This window comes from Protopterus annectens, chromosome 3.part1 (assembly GCF_019279795.1).
Source record: "Protopterus annectens isolate FY-2018-M chromosome 3.part1, PAN1.0, whole genome shotgun sequence".
NCBI classification, from domain to species: domain Eukaryota; kingdom Metazoa; phylum Chordata; order Ceratodontiformes; family Protopteridae; genus Protopterus; species Protopterus annectens.
Window position 1 is genome coordinate 1,092,305,406 of NC_056732.1, and position 20,797 is coordinate 1,092,326,202.

The 20,797-nt window shown below is 38.0% G+C and overlaps 1 protein-coding gene across 3 annotated transcripts in view; it reads left to right on the forward strand.

The window, feature by feature from the left end:
- The window catches only part of SBSPON (somatomedin B and thrombospondin type 1 domain containing), a 795,447-nt gene extending 776,402 nt beyond the window's left edge, over window positions 1-19,045 (forward strand). For all 3 annotated transcript variants that reach the window (XM_044067232.1, XM_044067230.1, XM_044067231.1), the window contains 2 exons: window positions 14,255-14,431; window positions 17,270-19,045. In XM_044067232.1, coding sequence (XP_043923167.1) covers window positions 14,255-14,431; window positions 17,270-17,387 — 295 coding nt within the window. In that variant the 3' untranslated portion in view covers window positions 17,388-19,045. The remainder of the gene's footprint in view (window positions 1-14,254; window positions 14,432-17,269) is intronic.
- The last annotated feature ends 1,752 nt before the right edge of the window (window positions 19,046-20,797 follow it).

Here is a 20,797-nt window from a genome sequence, read left to right on the forward strand (position 1 = left end):
CTGAATATGTTTGAAAAACGTCAGTCATATCTACAGCTCAGATGGCTTAGTGGTAGATTACTGTCGCAATGGTGTGCAGGGTCCTGGGTTCAAGTCTTACAAAGGCTGATTGTTTTGCTGCTGTGGGCAGAACAAGGGCTGTTGAATACAGAGTGATTAATGCACTTTTAAGCAGTTGTAAGTGGGTTTGCGCTTACGTCCACTTATGTCTGCTTAAACCCGTGATAATTTTAAAGAAAGAAAAGAAAAAAAGGGAGACAGGAAAGTGGTGAAATGGGGGCAAGCAGCGGGAAAAACAAGGTGAGAGGCAGCTAGGGATGTGCAGGATAGGTGTAGCAAAGGACCATAGCTCTGCATTTCTTCGACAGCTACAGCTGATATAAATGTGGGCAGTTTGGAATTTTAAAGCCTCACACCCCACAGGGAGAAGTGTGGGTGGCATTCACTAATGATAATTAGTGGAGTAGATTGAGTTAGGGGACCATGTCTCTGGCGAAATGCAGAGCTATGTATGGGATGTAATTTTTGTTTTCGGACAGATGCCCTTTTTTTAATGTAAGAGTGGGATGTTAGGGAAGGAGTGTAGGTAAGTATGGGTAGGGACATTTGGTAGGAGAGGTTTTATTTGCAGACAGGGGTGGTGTGTAACACATGGGGGGAGACACCTTGGACAGGGAGGGTGGTTGGGAATCGGATGCCCATGACCCCCCCCTAGATGGTAGTAGTGGGACTGATGTCCCCACCCGATGGCAGTCACCCACTACACCTTCACTGCCTCAAAGGTGGTGTGCTGGGGGCTGTGTTTTAGGGGCCTGCTACCCCTCAAGCTGTGCCAGTCTGCCCTCCACCTGGTGCACTCATTCATACAGCTTCGACTGGTGGACACTGTGCACCATGCCCCGGATCTCTCACTCAGTCACAACATCCTCACTGCTCCCGCATGCAGGGGGAGGACGATCCCCATCCCCTGCAGCAGTTCAACCCAAGGGTGGTGCAGGACCAGCAGATGAGGAAGGTCCGGGTTGGGTCCCAGATGTGCTGGGACCCAGTGCCTCTGGCAGGTGGGGTGGGAGAGGCAGATCCATCAGGATTGGTCTTCCTTAACGTGCTAAGGAGTGAGAATTAACAAAGTGTATTGGTTAGTCATGAACAAAACATATCAACATTAGTCGAGACAGTATGCATGGGTGTTCCAGTTGACCCAGAACAATGGAATTGTAACAGTGGCATGGCAAACAGAACACATGCAGAAATGGAATGGCAGTCAGGATTGCAACAGCATGCTGGTTATATTTATGACAACAGGCCAACAACAATGGTTATTCAACAAGGTATGTTAGTATGCACACAGTTTCAAATATAATAACCAAATTGGAACAAAGGTCCCAACAATAAGTTTTGGTAACAACATACCCATATTACATTTTGTGCAATTATTGGAGCAGATGAGTGGTGGGGTAAGAGGGAATAATTCCATTAACAACTGCATTCAGTGATACTTCTCAATACACTACTATTCTGCCCTCCCGTAACCTCTGCCTGGGCCATGGAGCTAGTACAGCACATACACACCTGTACATATGTGCACCTGGAGTACTGTGGGGCAAGGTATGACAACTCTACGTACATAAGTATAGGGGACTCATACCTGTCATACTTACTGGTAGAAGTAACAATGTGTTCCCTGTCCTGCTGCTCTCGAAGTGTTCTTTTGGCATACGTGTACCATGATGTTATCTGGGTGCAGGTTTCTTGGCAACAGGGGACACTATCCGTGACAGCGTGACACTTGAGAGGATTGTATTGGCCAGACTGCATAGTGTAGATGGCTAGCCTGCTTCTATTTGTAGGACTGGGGCTGCTGAACAGAACATTTGTACACATTTCATACATATACCCATCATACTGCTTCTGCAAATATTTCTTTAACTGTGGGGAAAATATCTGTTCACAATAGATTAGTGTTTCTACCAATTTTCAAGTTTGCAGCTATAGAACTAGAAAGACATGTTAGTAGCAGTCCCTGGATTCAAACCGTGGTGTGTGTGTGCAAAAAGAACTACAGACCTAGTCCTTATCAGACCAAGCTACTGGGGAAACGGCATTTCTCACTTGAGTTATTTCTGTCTAGTACATACTTTTCTGCACACTACTTTTTTATCAAATGTCTTTTTATTTGTTTTCCCTAATAACTACAGCAAAAATCTGAATAAAAACTGTTGATGTTACTGTTTACACAATATGAGCAGATTATTAAAACTAGACATTTGGACATTTTAATAAAATATACTTCAATTTAGAATCAAGTCAATACACTCTACTTTTGCAGTCTGCATCTGTTAGTGTCTCACACTTTACATTCAGGACTACATACAGCTGAAATTCAAAGGTTAACACAAGGCAATGCTGGCAGGAACACAGTACAAGACATTACTGAAGAAAATATTTACTTTTGCACTTTGTCAGTTGTTTCAGATCCACATTCTGAACTATGCAGATGAACAGTGCTACACCTCAGTTACTGCATGCTGCTGCAGCTACACAGTTGTACTTTTCAGATACAGGACAAATGAAAGACAACAGTTTGTGGTAGTCAGCTTTATTATTTTGACATAACACTTTCTGTAACTCAGAAATCCACAGTTAGCATTACTGCATGATCTGCACAGGAGGACTGCTTCTCATCTGTAACTGTTGCAATAGCCCTGAAAACAGCAGTTTCTTAGCAGGTTCTTTCAGACAGACTAATACATATCCTACTCTTCCACTCTTCAGTTGTACCTTGTTTGCTACAAACCTTTGTATTACACAGCAGCTGGCACTACTGAGTTCTGACACTGGCAGCCTGACACATGCATTTATTCAGTACAGTTAGAGCACAGTTATATATACAGACAGTAATACCTTTACTATTTCTGATTTATTACAGCAGATATTAATATTTCTGTACTCACCAAACTCTCAGCACAGTTGGACCAAGCACTGTACATGGGCATCAATGTTCGCGGCCCTCTCAATGGCAGATGTATGGGGAAAGAACACAAATTAAGCACACCTGTACAGTAACATATACAATTTTTTAATAATTATTTACAAATACACAGACTGGATACTTACAAATTTCTGGGACCTCCTCCACTTGTGCCTCTTGGATCCACTGGGCCAAGAGCTCACTCCCCCTATGCTTTAGATCATCATATTGATGACACACCTGCTCACCAGTTTGGGGAATTCCAGTGGCACTGGTGAGATCATGTGCCAGATGGTCCCAGGCCTCTGCTTTGTACTGGGAGCCCTGGTACTGGCCCTGCAACAGTCTGGCTTCATGGTCTTTCATAAGGAGTCCAACTATGACCCTGGATTCCTGGATGCCCCAGCATTGCACCCGAAAGTGAACACCCTCTCCTATTCCTGATATTGTTGCTGTCCTGATCAGACTCGAAGAGATATGGCTATATCCCCACTTGTGTGGTTTAAATATGGCCATTATCCCACATTTTTCTGTGATTGGCCGATTTTCAAATATGTTAAGCTATGGGTAGCTCTGTGCTTATATTTTCATGCTTAAGCAATTTTTAGCTGGTTTCAGCAGAGCTGTGACAGGCTTATCTGGCCGCAAACAATTATTTAAAAAAAAAATTTAAGAATTTTTTTACATTTCCATATGGCATTTTCCCAGCCCTACACTACCATACATGAGGCATATGACTTATTCCAATTCATAAAAATTAATTTACAACTGCTTCCACACATAAAATATATTGGCCAGAGTTAGGATTCAAACCATGCATGTCTTGCATGTTAAACAAGAGCTCTAACCACTACACTACATCAGCAGCAAGCATTTTTCCTTCACAATTCTATTTGACTCTTAAACAGCATTTAAGCTGGGCTGAGCTAAGTGCTGTGGCACACAAACCTGCTGCACTTTGCTTAAACTTTCTTTTTTATTGTAAAAAAAATAATAAAAAATAATTTTTAAATCACTACATATATTTATCAGCAGGTTGCAGGCATGTGATGCAGGGATCTGGCCATTCTGGGGGCAGTCATGTACTGTGCAGGCTAGTTCTTAGGGAATGTATGTTTTTTTTTTTTTTTTCTCATTTCAGTGTCCACGGACACTGACATACTCAGTTTTACATTTCAGTGTCCACGGACACTGAAATATTGTAGGCTCTAATATTATGCTACTTCCTTCTTTGTGCCATGCGAGACTTTCTGAGTGCAGGGTGTGTGTTTAAGTGCAGGAATTATACATGCCCCCCCTCCACTCGTACATGGATCATGTAGGTGTAGGAATACAGCAGCGTGCCCTCATTAATATGTAGGGTGTGCTGCTGCTGTATTCCTACACGGAACAGTCCATGCAAGAATAGACTATTCTTGCACAGACTGTTCATGAATCTGGGGATAAATGTAGCTTTAGCTAAGTTCATCTGGTACCCTAAGTCTGTCAGAATCAGCTATCAGAAGTTAATGTATCCTAAGGAAAAGGGAGGACTGGGACTACCTGACTTTTTGTATTGTGATATAATATGTTCGAGCAGGATGATTCAAGTTGCTGAATAAAATCCCAGGGGTAAAGAATGGTATCCACTATGGATTAAATTATGGTATGACTACGTCAAAAAACAGTAAAATCAGTCTCAAAGCTCTTCCATTTATAAATTAGGAAAATCAAAAGGATAGCAGATTTCATATCTCAATAAAACATAGAACAATTAGATTTCAAAGAATGATAGAAGCACTAAACTTAACAAATACTTACATCCTGTTACAACCAATACATCTGAATCCAAACCTCAGATTAAATAAAGAGATGATAAACTTGGACACTATCCGCTCATTAAGAAATGCAATGTTTGGGATATTTGCAGACAGGAAAAAATCTTTAGAGGACAAGGTATATCCTTAACCTTTTAAAAGGACACATCGTAATGCTAAGGCAAATTAAAGAAATGCACACTTCAATAATAGCAGATTTTGAAGTAAATGATAAAGGCATAAATGCATGCAGTACATTATGGAACTTACCTTAAGGGAAAAAAATCCCATCAAATACATATAAGCTTGTAGTAGCCCTTAGATATCAACCATCTATTTTGTATTCAAAATACTGGGTTGAAAAGCTCAAAGAAATTACTGAAAAGCAAAAATCTAAATTTATCAAAACAACTTTAAAATGAATCCCTTTAAGAAACTCATGTATATTCAATTAATGATAACCAGCAATGCTTACTTTACCCCAGAAATACTCAACAATTTCATCTCAGACATTTCACCAAACTGTCCATGCTGCTACTCACAAACAGCAGACCTATTCCATACCTTCTGGAGCTGTAAATGTACTTAGAAATGATGGTGCTCACTGACAGTGACTAGAGAAGATGGGGTATCAAAAATCTACACTATTATGGGAATTTGCAATTTTGCATATTCCCTCTCAAAAGTTACCCAGCCTTAATCTGCATATTCTAATAACCCTCTAGTCTCTATTAAGATTGTACATTACTCAGAACTGGTTAGATTGAACCAAATTGTCATGGGAGGGCTTCAGAAGTATGGTAATAAGTATACATCAGCACATAAACTGATAACAAATAGCCAAAGTAAGCATTCCTATTTTCTAAAATACTGGACACTTCTGCTGGATCATATTTTAAAAGCATAGATAGATGACAAAAGACAAATTATTGTGAATGTAAACTGAAAAGGGCATAAGACATATCCTTTCATGAGTTTGTGTCTAATCTAAGCCTCATATTATGAATGAATCAGTTACGAATGAATCAGTTATGAGTAGTATGTAAACTGTGACACAAATCTTAATCAGAAGTCGATTTTCTGTAGCCCTTGTATATATTCTATATAGAATTTTATCTGTATTATGTATTATATTGTAACACTGAAAATTCTCTTGCAACAAGATGCACCTAATTATGACTATATTTATTCTGCTATGTAACTGAATTGTGACTTCTAAAATGACTGGAATTGAAATATGCAAACAAAACAGAGAAGAAGAAAAGTAAAAATATTTGGAGAAAAAAAAAAGAAGTAAGACATTTTGTTTAGATTCTGTGCTTATGCTTGCAAGCACCTTTCACGGCCACTAACGGTTACTGCAGGCCATGAAGAGGGTCTTGCCACCATGAAGTATGATGAGCAGCATGTATATTCGATTAGAGCTGCTCCTTATCATGTAACACTCTTTAAGTCATTAAGACTTAGCGCAATGCCTAATAAATTGTTAATGAATCCCAGGGTCAGTGAAATCACACTTGTCAACAAAATAGTTCTTCCCTTGCACCAACCCCAACATTAACTCCCCTTTTCATGCATTTATGCCAAACTAATTTCATAATAATCTTCGCACTGTTTTCTGCTGGTTACAAGTCTCAAATGAATTTTAAGAGTTTAAATAAAATATGCATATGTCTCATTTGCTGTGTACTAAAATTAAAACATGACTATATAGACAGTGGTAAAGCTAGACTTTGTGCCGCCCCCCCCCCATTCACAAAATCATGGTCAAATGGGGCCCACCCCATACACAGCCATCCTTTCTCACAGCCATTCCAGTGTCCCATTACTTGGCTATTTCTCCACATTGACCATAAACACTGTAATGTGCATCCTTTTTATGCTTTACTTCTACAATGATTACTTGGATTTCATTTAAAACTTTTATTGTAAATTTTATAGCACAAACACTGGTAGACATCTACTAAACAAAGCAATACAGTCTCACAATGAAAACAGACTTAGCATTAAAACTTCTCTGCCCTTGAAACTCACATTCATTGAAACCCACATTCAAAGAAAATGCATCTGGCCAGTGGTGGATGAAGTTTACTTTTGGGATGTTTTCAAATCATAGGCCCCTTGCAGACATACATAGGACCATGCAAACACACATGTGTTCTTTGAGTCACCTTCCTGATTGTATTAAATAATATTCCTTGCATAATATAGCACACTTGTTAGAGCATGTTTCAAATTTATTGTTTTGAACATTTTTCCAGTAAGCAATGAAACAAAATGCATGAACCAATAATGACAAAACTGCACAATTCAGAATATTTGCATCATAAAAGTCTACTCAAATTTCTCTCATTGCAATCCACCAATATCAGTAAATAGTCACAATCTCTGCAGAGATAAAAGTCATCAAAATAATTCCACATTAAAGAAATCTGTAACTAATGAAGAGGTTGCTGCTAGCAAACAACTTTATATTTCATTCCTTCATCCACAAATAAAGTACCTGTTACCCTTGAAGTATGAATTGCCTATGTTTCATTAAAAAATGATAAGCTAGTAATATTCCAATAGGGGATGGAAAACTGATAACATGTCATAGTTACTAGGTATCTCCTCCAAAGGAGGACATTCTCAGAACTGCAACATCCACCCCCTTTAAAGTACAACACAGTGCAGTATCAGCAATCCATCTACATACTGTGGGAGTAGAACCCACAGCCTTCTGCTTCAAAATCAAGGATACTACCTGTTGTGCTACTAACAGTGTAAATAAGTTTGGCATAAGCAGCACAAAACTACTCTTCCCCTGAAGTTGTCAGCTCCTTGTAAAATCCACTTGACACTCATCTCTCTCAACTTTGCAACACAGGAAATCTGGAAAAAGCCAAAATGTATTGGGTGGGGGACAAAACCAGGGACACATTTTAAACATTGCTTGTATAATCTTAGAAAGTTACTAGAATAAAATGTTTTGTGTTACCATGCATTTCCTGAAAAATAGGAAGACTGAAACTTAAATGGCTATCATTATTTAGTGAATTCAGTTCTTACTGATTTGCCAGAAAACCACAAATTTTAAGAGGAACAGACCAAAAGAATGAGCTTAACATTCTGTGCAAATCTGGACAGTTGAGAGCTATGGACTCAGTTCCTTGAACCATAAACAAGTGATGGTATGGGTAGAGAATTCAGGCTGTCACTCCTTGTACCTACTGTACAGGGTTTGAGCCTGAGTAACACTAACCAGGTATAACTAACTGGGGCATTTTACACACACACACACACACACACACACACACACACACACACACACACACACACACACACCCCTCCCCTGAATTGACACAAATGCTTTGCATTTGCATTGAACACTCCTGCACCACTCGTAAACTAAATTCCCTTACTTGAAGAATTGTAAGCTGAAGCAGTAAAAAAAAACACCAACACCAAAAAGCAGGGGAAGAAGATGAAGCAATTTCAAATAGCGTGGGCGGACAGGAAGAACAGGATGTCTGTGTATGTTTTTGTACCCAAAACAGCTGTTCTTAAAGAAGACTGCTTCAAAAAAACAGTACAGATTTTAAATAAAAGTGACAGTCCCAAAGTGCCGCCCCTCTCGCCCCCAAACTCCCCCCATCTCCAGCTACGCCACTTGTATATAGATACCCTGTAAAGTAACGTTTAGCATTCTATAAATGCAAGTGAGCTTACTTGGTGTATGTACTATATTGTATATGCAACTTGGTGATCACCAGTTAAATTATGTATACATTAGTGTAATGTACATGTTGACTGTTAGCATGAGTTAAGTTCCCCTGCAAATGTATGATTTGTGGAACTTTCCTTCCCAGAACGCCACTGAAAAGGGGCTCTGTCCTATCAGACTTTCTCAATAATCAAAGAAAAACAGAATAAGTGAATAATCTTACATGGTGTGTAAAATGTGAAATTTTGGGTTGATCCACAATGATTTTAGCTGTACTGAAGAATGAAATAAAAGGGATTGTTAAAATAGCTTCTGAAAAATATAATCTGGATTAAACTTGTTTCCATCAGAAAACAATTTTGTTAGATTCATACAATGATATCCACCCTTTTTGATTATTAAAACAGTATTGACTTTGGGCTACACTATTCTGGCCTTCAATACCTCCACCTGTGACAAAAGTCTGCAATCAGGCTGCAGACTGGAAAAGCTAGTTCCAGCCAAAGCTAGTCTCCTCTTCAGCATCTGCACAAGCTTCCAGTGGTCTGATGGAAAATTTAATTCTAACATAATTGGGTGGAACTTCATGGGGAACTTCTGGTTACATACTGTTTGGTTCTCACTTTCTGTTCAGTTGACAAATACTGGTGAGTCTCCCTGTGCTGTTGGATAAAATATCTCATTTTTTTTCATGCCAGACCACACTCCTCTGGAATTCATCACCCTATCAGCTTTGGGAAAGCCTTGCTATCATCTACTTTAAAAGGTCCCTTAAGAGCTGCATTATTTATCAGGACTATTCTACTTCTAGAAGACCAGTTGCCATAATGGTTAAGGTCTTCAACTCCCATGCACAAAGTATAAGATTTGATCCTGATCTTTGGTCAGTGCCTGTTTGGAGATTGCATGTTCTCCATGTGTCTCTGTGGAGTTCCTCCCACCTCTGAAAAACATGCTGCATGTTTCCATCTCAGACTCATCCAAAACCAGGGCTGTTGACAGCAGCACAGATTCTAGATGGCCCCCTATAGGGAGAAGAGTTGTTTATACCAAATGCACTGTGGTGTGCAGTATCTTCAAGCTAGGGCAACACAGATCACAGATTGCACACTGTGGTAGGACTAAAGAAATATGGCTCTAGGTGATATGGAGGTGTTGATTAATGTCCAAATAGGTGCTTGCCAGTCATAAATGGGTTGAGGACCCCAGCCTACTCTAACCTACACCAGGGACCCATAGAATTGTCCATGGTGTGCTTGCCATAAACCCCTGGATATCTAGTTGCCCAGCTTGGATTACCTGAGATAGCTCTGTTGAGTGAAAGCTGGACATAAAAATAATCAAACTGCTAAAAATGAACTAAGAATTGCCACACTCAATGTAGGTTCACTGACAAGCCAGAGCTTGGAAGTGGACGACATGATAATAAGGGACAAGATGGAAGCGTAGTGCAGTGCTGGGGGATCCAGAGTCTACTTGGGAGGAGGACAGGCTAGAATTCACATTGTGGTAAGCAAGAGGCTTCAGACAGTAGAGAGACATATCATCAAAATTAATGACATACTCCAGTGTAAGGATAGGGCACTATATTCTTAATCTCAGCCTATGCCCCAACAGCAGGATTGTAATGATGTAGAAAAGGGTGCATTCAGACAGTTGCAGGACCTACTAGATAAAGCAGGACAACATGAACTGAAGTCCTGATAATGGGTGACCTGAATGCACATATCAGGACAGACAGGACAGGATATGAGGACTGATAAGAACCACATGGGTATTAGCAACAGAAATTAAAAAGGACAGGACATTCCAGACTTCTATCTGGCAAATGGTTTAATGGTGGCTATACATATGGTTCAACAAGATCACTCAGGTAGACTTCCTCCTACTAAAGAAAGGGTACTGTGGTAGAATCAACAGCTGCAAAGTCATTCTCAGTGAAACAGTCAGATCAGCTGCAAGCAGTGGTCAGAACAGGTTCTAAGATCAACAGAGAACAACCTGAAGTCCTGGAAGCTGACTGGAGAGAAAGTGTAACTGCTGAAGGAATTACTTAGACCTCTAGCACCTCAAGAAGAGGAGAAAATAGGTGGAGTTGAATAATGGCAACACCTTAAAACTGCATGTGTGAGGACTGCAGAACAGAAATGTGGCCAAACCAGGTATAGAAATAAGGTACGCATGGGAAGTGAAATACAGTTGTCCATAAAGTCATCAAAAGAAAGGAATACAAGAACAACTGGGAGTTAGAAACAACAGAGCAGGCTAGGAAATAATACTGGTTGCCTAACAAAGAAGCTAAGAAAGCAATTGCAATAGCAAAGAACAAAGCATCAGAGGCACTCTACCAGCTTCCGGAAAGTGACTCAATACACGGCACAAAGAAACTATATCAGGTTGCAAGGCAAAAGCAAAAAGATAAAGAAGATAGGCAGACACCCTTAATAAAGGATGCCAGCAGTCACCAGTCCACAGAGCATCACAGGCAGATGGAAAAAATGCTTCCAGCAGCTCTTTAATGAAAAAAATCTCACATAAGCAGTACTGTCCCAGACTCAGTCTATGATGAGAAGAGGAGGAGCCCTCCACAAAAAAAGTAAGAAGGGCAGTAAGGAAAATGAAGTCAGGGATAGCAGCAGGCTTAGATGAGGTCACAACAGATACGGTAAAGATGTTGAGTGAGATAGGGGAGAAATGGCTCCTGAGGGTACTCATAGCAGTATGGAGAGAAAGGTGTATCCCAGATGATAAGCATACCAGTACCAGTGTTCGAAAACAAAGGGAGCATTCACAACTGTGGCCAGTATAGAGGTATCAGACTCCTGTTGCATTGCTTTAAAGTTTTAGAGAGGGTGACTGATAAATTAATGTGCAGAGTAGTAGAAAGTAAGATGGGAGATGAGCAGTTCAGACTGAGAGAAGGATGCAGCATAAGTGACCTAATGTTTGTAGTGAGACAGATACTTGTGAAGAAGCTAGAAAGAAGAAAGAGTCCAACTGTGCATGCCTAGACTTGGAGAAAGCTTATGACACAGTCCCAAGATAGCTGATTTGTGCAGTCCCGTGATTGTTCAAAGTCACAGAAACATTAGTAGAATTAGTACAAGCTATGTACAAGGAACAAATTACTCAAGTATGAACAATGTTCAGCCTCACAGAGTGGTTCCTAGAGGGTTGTGCTTCAGGGTTCAGCTCTGAGCCTACTGATGTAAATACTGGAGATTTAGCAAACTGGTTGGAGGGGGCAGATTGAAAAAGTTGCTCTATGCAGATGATGTGGCATTACAGGCAGACTCTGAGCAAGAACTTCATCAAAGGATAGGAGAATGGAATGCAAAACTGAAGGCACATTGGATGAAACTGACTACAGATGAGACAGTTGTAACAGCGGCAAATGGAGATCAGAAAAAGCTGACAATTGAGATAGAAGGGAAAATAGTGGAACAGGTTAACAGCTTCAAATATCTTGAAGGGGTGGATGAGGAGAAGTGCAGTCTGCATGATGAGGTCAAAGGTAGAATCAAAGGGATTGCAGCCAACTGGCACAAAGTGTCACTGGTAGTGTATGACAGGAGAATGCCAAAGAAGCTAAAAAGTATGGTGTACAAAACAGTGGTGTGACCAGTACCAGTCTATGGTACAGAAATCTGGGCAGTAAAGGCAGAGCAACTGAGGAAGATAAAGAAGATGGAGATGAAGTGCCTGAGATGGGTGGTAGGATGCACACTGTGGGACAGATGAAGAAATGAGGACATCAGAGCAGAAGCCAAAGTAGCTCCAATTGCAGAAAAACTCAAAAAGCAACAGATTACGGTGTTTCAGGCACATGTGAAGGAAAGTGGAAGACAATATGGTGAAGAAGATTTGGGACAGACGGGAAGAAGGCAAGAGAAAACTAGGGCATCCAGCAAAGAGGAGGATGGACTGTGTGAAAGAAGACCTGTGACAGTCAGGCATGGGTGTTGAAGAAGTTATGAGAGTGGCATTGAATCAAGACAGATGACAACATTTGACATGACACCCTAACCCAAAGTAGAAAAGGGGAAAAAAGGGGGCTGATGATGATTTCATCACTACTGATTAATTCTGGCTTTAAAGATCAACTTGCCATTTTCCCTTGTCATTTTTTTGTATCATTTTATTATTCATTTCATTCATGTGTTTATAACTTTATGATATGATTATTTATAGGTATATGGATATAATTTGAATTGCTTGATTGAATTATTTGTAATGATTAAAACAAAGTCAGATGTATGATGGAAAACCCGAGAAGCATTAATTGAACAATGACTATACCACAGCCATAGATGAATGGATGATGAATACCATAGCGATATTAACAGAGAAATGGGCAACTAGAATGACCATGCATGGCTACTAAATGGGTGATGACCAAAGCAGAATTTACAGATGTATGATGATTACTCTGCACTATTTCTTTTTACCTAAGATGCGTCATACTGGTGCACCAATACAAAACAACTTTTATGTCAATGCCACAGAAACCTGACTATTTGACTTTCACAGTCAATTATGTTGCTACTGAACCTAGAGTGCCCACTGGCCTAATTCAGAGATGCTGTCTTAGTGTGTGACTCTAATGAAGGCTCATCTAAGTTATAGGGTGGCTTTGTTATCAGAACTTGAATTGCCATTATACAGATTCATCAGGAGGAGGAGGGCAAAGGAGGATATTAGGTCAAAAGTATAGTAATGCTAATGTTATTTCAAGATAATATTTTGAAGCATAAGTACTGGTTAAACATTATACTTAAAAATGTATAGTGGCACTGCTCTGTTTCAGGGTAGGGGTAACATCCCACAGTGTTACTAATGATATATTTTTTTCATTTGGCAATTACAAATGTAACCTATAGGTTTACATATGAAATTACTTTAGTTAGATAATTTTAGTTGACAATGAAGCTATTTACTGATGATGGTGATTGTTTCATGTTTCAAGCAATCTCATCAGCTATTATTCCTCTTACTCAAATACGTGTGTGTGTGTGTGTGTATAGTTTTATATATATATATATATATATATATATATATATATATATATATATATATATATGGGTCTACTACTTTTGGTCGAATTACATTTGGTCGAAAATTATTTCAGGCAACCCATTTGACCAAAAATGCATTTCACTGAAAACCCATTTGGTCGAAAATGCAATATAGCCCCTCCCCCACTGCAGTGCGTCCCTGGAGTGAGAATATAAAGTAAGGAGGGTAATTGCAGTGTATGCACTATTATATATATGTGTCTCCATTAAAAATACCTTTAAACATATAACATCAGTAACAACTAGTTGCAAAATGTGGGGGCTGTGCCCACCACACCCCCTTACTTTATTTTCTCACTCCAGGGTCGCACTGGAGTGGGGCAGGGGCTATATGAGCTTTCAGTGAAGTGGGCTGCCTGAAATCATTTTTGACCAAATGTAATTCGACCAAAAGCAGTAGACCCATATATATATATATATATATATATATATATATATATATATATATATATATATATATATATATATATATATATATATATATATATATATATACATGGCAATGCTCTAAAGTCTTTTATTCACTGTTACTCCATGCAGCTGCAGATTAGGTCAGGCATTACTTTAATAAAATTATTAAATGCAGTTTTTGTCATCTCATTCTGGATGATAGCTCCTCAAAGTAAGAATATTTAACTCCAAAACCATGTTTTCAAAATGGACTTAAAATTTACAAATTCTGTACAATACATTTTTGTTTCTGCAGATACTGTGTGAAATTTAGAATTGAATCATTGTCACCTTACTGCACAAGAGAGCATCGACCATATGCCCGCTGGATGCTGTATTTGCGGGAAGGGTACACAGTATGTGTAGCCTGCCAGTCGCCAGCAATGAATTCCCAGAGCCATCAATGTGCAGGCGATGGAACTGATACTGATGGGTAACTAAAGGCTTTCTTTATTATTGTGTATGGCACAAATGTAATAGTTCATCCACATGAAGCTTGAATTTTAGGAACAGTGTATCAGCAAGGATGGCATTATCTTTTTGTGCTTCATTGTATTTTCCACTTACCTGTTAATGCATGGCTGTCTCCTTGTGTCAGAGGTAGGTATGCATTGGTGATCATCTATGTGTCAGCATAAGAACAGGTCAGGTTATTTATTTATCTCAGTAAACCTAAATGGGCATGTTTCCCCATTCAGGAGTAACATCTGGTTAAGTGTCGTGTTCAGAGTCTCATTAGCTTACAAGTGAAAAAACGTAGGAATCAAACTCACAACTTTGCTGATTTCCTTCTATGTACTAATGCCTCGAGAAAGGGTGCAATCATAAAAGCAGCATAGTTATCTATGATGAAATATTTAGACTGTCAGCTCATTTACTTGTTGCTTCTCACTCTTGATTTGCCTGACGAATGAAACTCTGTGTACTGCCTAACTGTAAAAGGTAACTGTGGCAGTGATGGCTTTCTGCAATTCTGGAAGGTTAATAATTACAGATGCACAAAATATATGCTTCTAGATCCCATTGGGCAGTGAGCAAACTGTCATCTCCCTCAGTACAGAGGATTCTAGGAGTAAAAATGGGTCACATTCCTCATAATATATGACATCTAGAAAGTATGGCCCTGCTGTATTTTTTTTTTTTTAGTTCAGCTTTGTGCAGATAGCCCACCGTGGTACTGACAGGAGATTTGATTCTGCCAAGTAGCACATTGTGTGTATGTGTGTCAGCCTTGGTTGATAAATGCCAGTTGCTCATTGCTAGGGGGTTTAAATCAAACCAAATGCAAGTTTGCATTCTCTTCCTACCAGTGGTGAAAGACTATAAAAGCAGCCATTTGCAGAGTGCAGCTGTTGCAGTAATTTGTAGGTTGAGGAAGGCTGGGTGTTGAGCTGGCACCTTGGCGTTTCGTAAAAATCTACTGCCAATCATTAGCGGACCGCAGTTCCACTGTGGCGACCCCTTACTGGGAAAAAGCCGAAAGACAAACAACAACTGCCATAAGAAAGAGAATTCCAAACTCAGCAGAATAAAATAAACAGCATACCTCTCAAATGTACTTCAGTGGAAGAAACATTCCTCATTTTGACTTTTTAAAGTCCATGATCCTGGTACTTCCACAATGAAAGTATCTGTCACACATTCAGTGTTAAGAGTTATAACTAATGTTCATGGTAAATAATACTGAATTATAGTAATTCATCAAAAGAATGATTTATAACTATACAGTAAGACATTTCAACCATCCTATGAGCTTCCTTGATGAAGATGTCAGTAAGTGTTCTATATTTTGCCCATTTGTTCTGCATTATAAGAGGCTGTGCTCCACATTTTGGCAACACTTTTATTCACATGTAAGTGGCCAGTCTTTTTTTTTTCTTTTTTATTGTTTATACTTTTATTAAATTATCACTTGTGATATAAGCAAATTTACATTTATATAAATGCAATCACACTGAAATTAACATAAACATTTTACTTCACATATATTGCTATATATCATATAACCTACCCAGCATTACATAAATTATTCATTTCCTGCCTGATCTTGTCATGAAGACTTCATGGGAGTAATACCATTGTGGACCAGTAAAGGAAGCAGTTGATGGGAGCTGGGTGGTATGGCATTTGATTGTGTCCTCGACTTGTCTTTCAGTAATGAGTTTTGGGCAGTCATACCCATTTCACTGAACAGGAGACTGAAAAAAAGTTTTATTAAGATGCCCTAAGATATTTGGCCTCAGTTATACCAGTTTAGAGGGAGCAGAAAGTAAAGACCTTTATACGGGGAGTGTGGGATGTGCAGCTGCAAAAGAAAATGTTTGCCAGCTGCCCAAGACACTCAGAAAGATGGTCAGAGCACATAATAGTGAAAGCGAATGATGACTAGTGAAAGTATGGGAAGGTGTGCCCATTAATGAATGGGAAAAAGAAAGCTTCAGGAAAATGGGGAACACCATGATGGGTACCATCACGCCATCCACTTGTCTTAATGCCAGCCGTGTACTGATGAAATGATACTTTTTGGTGGAAGTACTTATCAGTACACACCACTTCCTAGAAAAATAAGACAACCAAAGAAAATAAAAATACTAAGAATCAAAGAAGCAGATATCAGCGCTCAGAAATAAATCCACAACTCAACAGTAAACTGTAATAGGTACACCTCACATGAAAGAACCTTCATTTTCAAGTACAGTTAAAAATCCTGAACTTTTTGCATTCTTCGCCATTTTCTGAGTATAACTACTGAATTGTTCATCACTGTTTCCATCTTTCCACAAACTCTACCAACATCTTTGATGATATAATGTAATTTGACAGAAGGTTGGAAGCAATAGCTGCATACATTCAATCATTATAGCACTTAGTTTGATTTAATTAGTGTAGTGTGTGTTTATAAGTATCCCATAAGGCTAGAGTGCATGCAGGATATCATATAATTGCATTGTGCTTACCCATTTGAAGCCATCTAGTAAAGAGCAAGTCTGATCACATAATTGTCTCCTGGGTGTTTGGAACTGGCCATCATGCTGGGAAATGTCTACAAGGTGAAACCAAATCCACATTCAGCTGAATTTCAGCAGAGTAATAGCTAAATACTAGAATCACTCCAGCAGACAGGCTAGATAAATAAACTGCCTTCTTTTGATATTATATGTTAAAAAAGTGGACAGCACCTTAACATTCTGTAAACTAACTTGTTATTATTAATGAGCATGAAAACAGTCTTACTCAGCAGTAATTCTTTTTTCCTTATATTTTGTTTCAGAAATAAATTTCTTAATTGGCAAGCGGTTGGAAATCCATTATGTAAAGGAACGTGGAGAAGAGTAAACCAAACACACGAGTGCTCATGCCCGTCTGTACACAGTTTTGTGTTCACATGAAGTTTTGGAACTTTAAAAAATCTACAGTCTTGTGTGCTCTTGCATGAAATGCATTTGCAGTTGTACTTCTGAAGAGCTTAATTGCTTTAGTCTTGTATATTAGGAAAATAAAGATTTTTAAAACTGCAGCACTGTCGAACTGCACTCAGGAAGTTTGGCTTGCTAAGTGCTAATATTTTTTGCTTCAGCACAGAAAAAGGGCTGAAGCAAACAAAGTTTTGTATCTGCTGTGTGCACATATATTTTTAACTTGCTACAGCAGCTGATATCTGTATCATATTGAATTCTTTGTTTATACTGCAGAAGCATGCTGAGTGGGCATATAAAGCACTAAGCAGCAGTAGCAGTAAGACTGTTTCTTGCATTTGCAGCAGCATGTGAACCAACAGTCATTTAAAGGCAAAGACACAACTGTTAAAATACTATGTCATAAATGTGTACATTATACGGGAACTATTTTCTTTCCGGAATATTTCGTTTCAATAAATTTTTAAAAGAAGAAGGGGCACACTGACAAATCCTGTTTAGAGCACATATGTATGAGAAGGGGTCTACTTCTAAATTTCAAAGTTTCAAAACCTCAAATTTCTTATGGTCGAGACCATAAGATTGAAGTTTTAAAACTTCAAACCATTTAAATGGAGATCGCCAAACAGAGCAGAACGGTATATTTACCATTTTCGTTGCTGTAATGCTATCTTGAAGTTGATATATTTAATTAGTAAGGGGTTCAAGGGGGATTGCCCCCCTGCAGAAACTTTAAAAAAGATTTTTTTTTTATTTACATTTTGAAGTTTCAAAACTTTGATCATATGGTCTTGCTCATAAGAAATTCAGAGTTTTGAAAGTTTGAAATTTAGAAGTAGACCCATGAGCAGACTTTACCTAACACAGTTATCTCATTGCTTTAATGCTGCTGGAGTTTGTAAAGCTTAAAAGCATTTCTTTTTAAGAAGAATATTACATTTTTCACTGCATGCATTTAATATTTTAAAGGACTAATGTTGCAAATTTATTGATTCAGTCATGATATTATACACATTGGTTAAAGCTTTTCATGTTGACACCAGTAACCCTACTCTATATGGTTGTAAAGAGAAAGCTTTTATTTCCAGAGTTAGGGACAAAGCAAAAAGTAATTAGTTAAAAGGCCCCAGATTAGAGGCACTTTTTAAATGATGGTACTATAAACTTAAACCTTCCCAAAATTATTTCCCTTTTAGAAGGGATGGTACAAAAGTATGACTAAAAAATAGGAGTGTTCCTTTAAAATCTGAACAGCTGAGAGGCATGGATTGCTGGCATATTTCCAGTTTTCCAGAGCAGGAATCTTTCAGGTGTTGTATGGATTGCACCATGTGACTGCCGCTTTTTGTGTAGCATTAATGTAAAGAATGAAGTTGCCAATTAAAGCTCTAAAAATTGTGACTGAAGCTGGAATGATAATACAGGTTTAATGTTTCAGGTGGTAGCAGTTAAGGTGAGATTTATTCCTGACTGGCTAAGTTTATCTTAAAGGATTGAATTCTCATGCCAGGAGGGAGTAACTGACACCATTATAGCCATGGCTTTACTCCTAAATTACTAAAGAAAACATTTTATTTTTTAATGTGGTTTCTGGTCATTTACACATATATATTTTTGGTGTGGCTTACTGACTTCATGACTGGGTTATCTTTTTTGGTTTATGCAAGAAACATTTGTTTATTCTTTAGCAAGGTGGTATGAGAGAATTAAAAAGATACTTCTAGGAAACCATGTTGACTCTTGATATTTGTAACAAGAAGTAAGGATACTTAGTTACATAATTAATTAATATATATATATATATATATATATATATATATATATATATATATATATAGATATATATATATATATATATATATATATATATATATATATATATACACACACACACACATTCAGCAAAATGAACTATGTGCTGTAAAAGTGAAAGGTGTGGCATGTGTCGATTTTTTCTGTTTCTGTTTTGTATTTCCATTATTTAAGTGGTGACTGCCATTTTCCTGTCATAATTTGTTGATCTGTTGTGTGCCTCATGCGTATAATTGTCATTCTTCCATTTGAGTTGTTAAGGAAATAATTGACTCCTAGAAGTCTAATGCATGATTCTTATTGGCTGCTGCAAAGGTTTTATAACCCCATTATATAATATTTCATAGCAACACCTATTTCCTACATCATCACCTACACACAAAAAGAAAGTGTAATTAAAATAAACAACAATGACATCAAAACTAAAACTCAGTCAAATCACATTCCAATCTAAGCAATGCCAGATAAATGTAATGAGAGCACAGTTAAAAAACATTCACATTCTAAAAGTATAACTAAACCATATCACCATATTGCAACAGAACTAAACAGTTCAGAGTTGCTCATAAACTTTTCAAACCTTTCAAAATTTACATCCTATTGGCTACATTTATGTATTTTGTGCTCTGCCTGAGGTGAAAAAACAAAACATCCATTATGACTGCACAAATAGTGATGTCTGATGACTGTGATTTTTCTCCCACTTCCAGCGTGACAGATTGTTTACAGTACAGCACAATATTAGATAGTGAACAAACTGAAATATTTAAAAAAATACAGTAGCAAAAATGTGTACTATATGTTTCATACTTGGCTGTGCATGTTAAAGGCTGATCAGCCAGCCTCATTAATTTGAATGTCATGTGGTACACAGCTTCTTTTAAGGGATCTCATGTTAAATGTAGACGTAATGAAGAGTACATAGTGTTTTATGGGTATCTTATATTATTTATTAAAGATCCAGATATGGCATACTAACAGAGAGTAGGGAAGTATTTGCCAGAACTGTAAAAAATCTGTTCACAGGTGTGAAAATATATCTGTTGTCAATAGTTTTTCTGTTTGCGTTTGCAGAAGTATGATTCTGAATGGAAAAATATCTCAGCTGCACCCTCCTAGAATTCTTTCACTAGACTGAAATTAAATGGAAAACTTGCAACTTTGTATCTAGCAATTTGGTTTCTTTCTTAATAGGTATGGATTATCACAAAACAATCAGTACAATGTTTTTTCATTCCTGTAAATTGCTGTGGACGAAGCTATAATGGTGTTCAATTATTTTTCTTACTAAAGCAAAAGACAACAAGCATCATGTATATAGAAATTCAGTAATTATTGTGAGCTCAGAAAAAAAACTAGTCATTTGTCAAACATTTGTTTTTCTCAACCCTATAAAGTCCTACAGAGGCTAGAAACGTGTGTTACTGAGATGAATTACAGAGAAAACAATGTGAATTTTGCAAGGTTGCATGATTCTGCAAGAAGAGATATAACAATTTATAGTATATGAAATGATGAAACAAAGGGCATGATGCTATAACAAACAGAACTGACAAAATAAAAACTGTGAA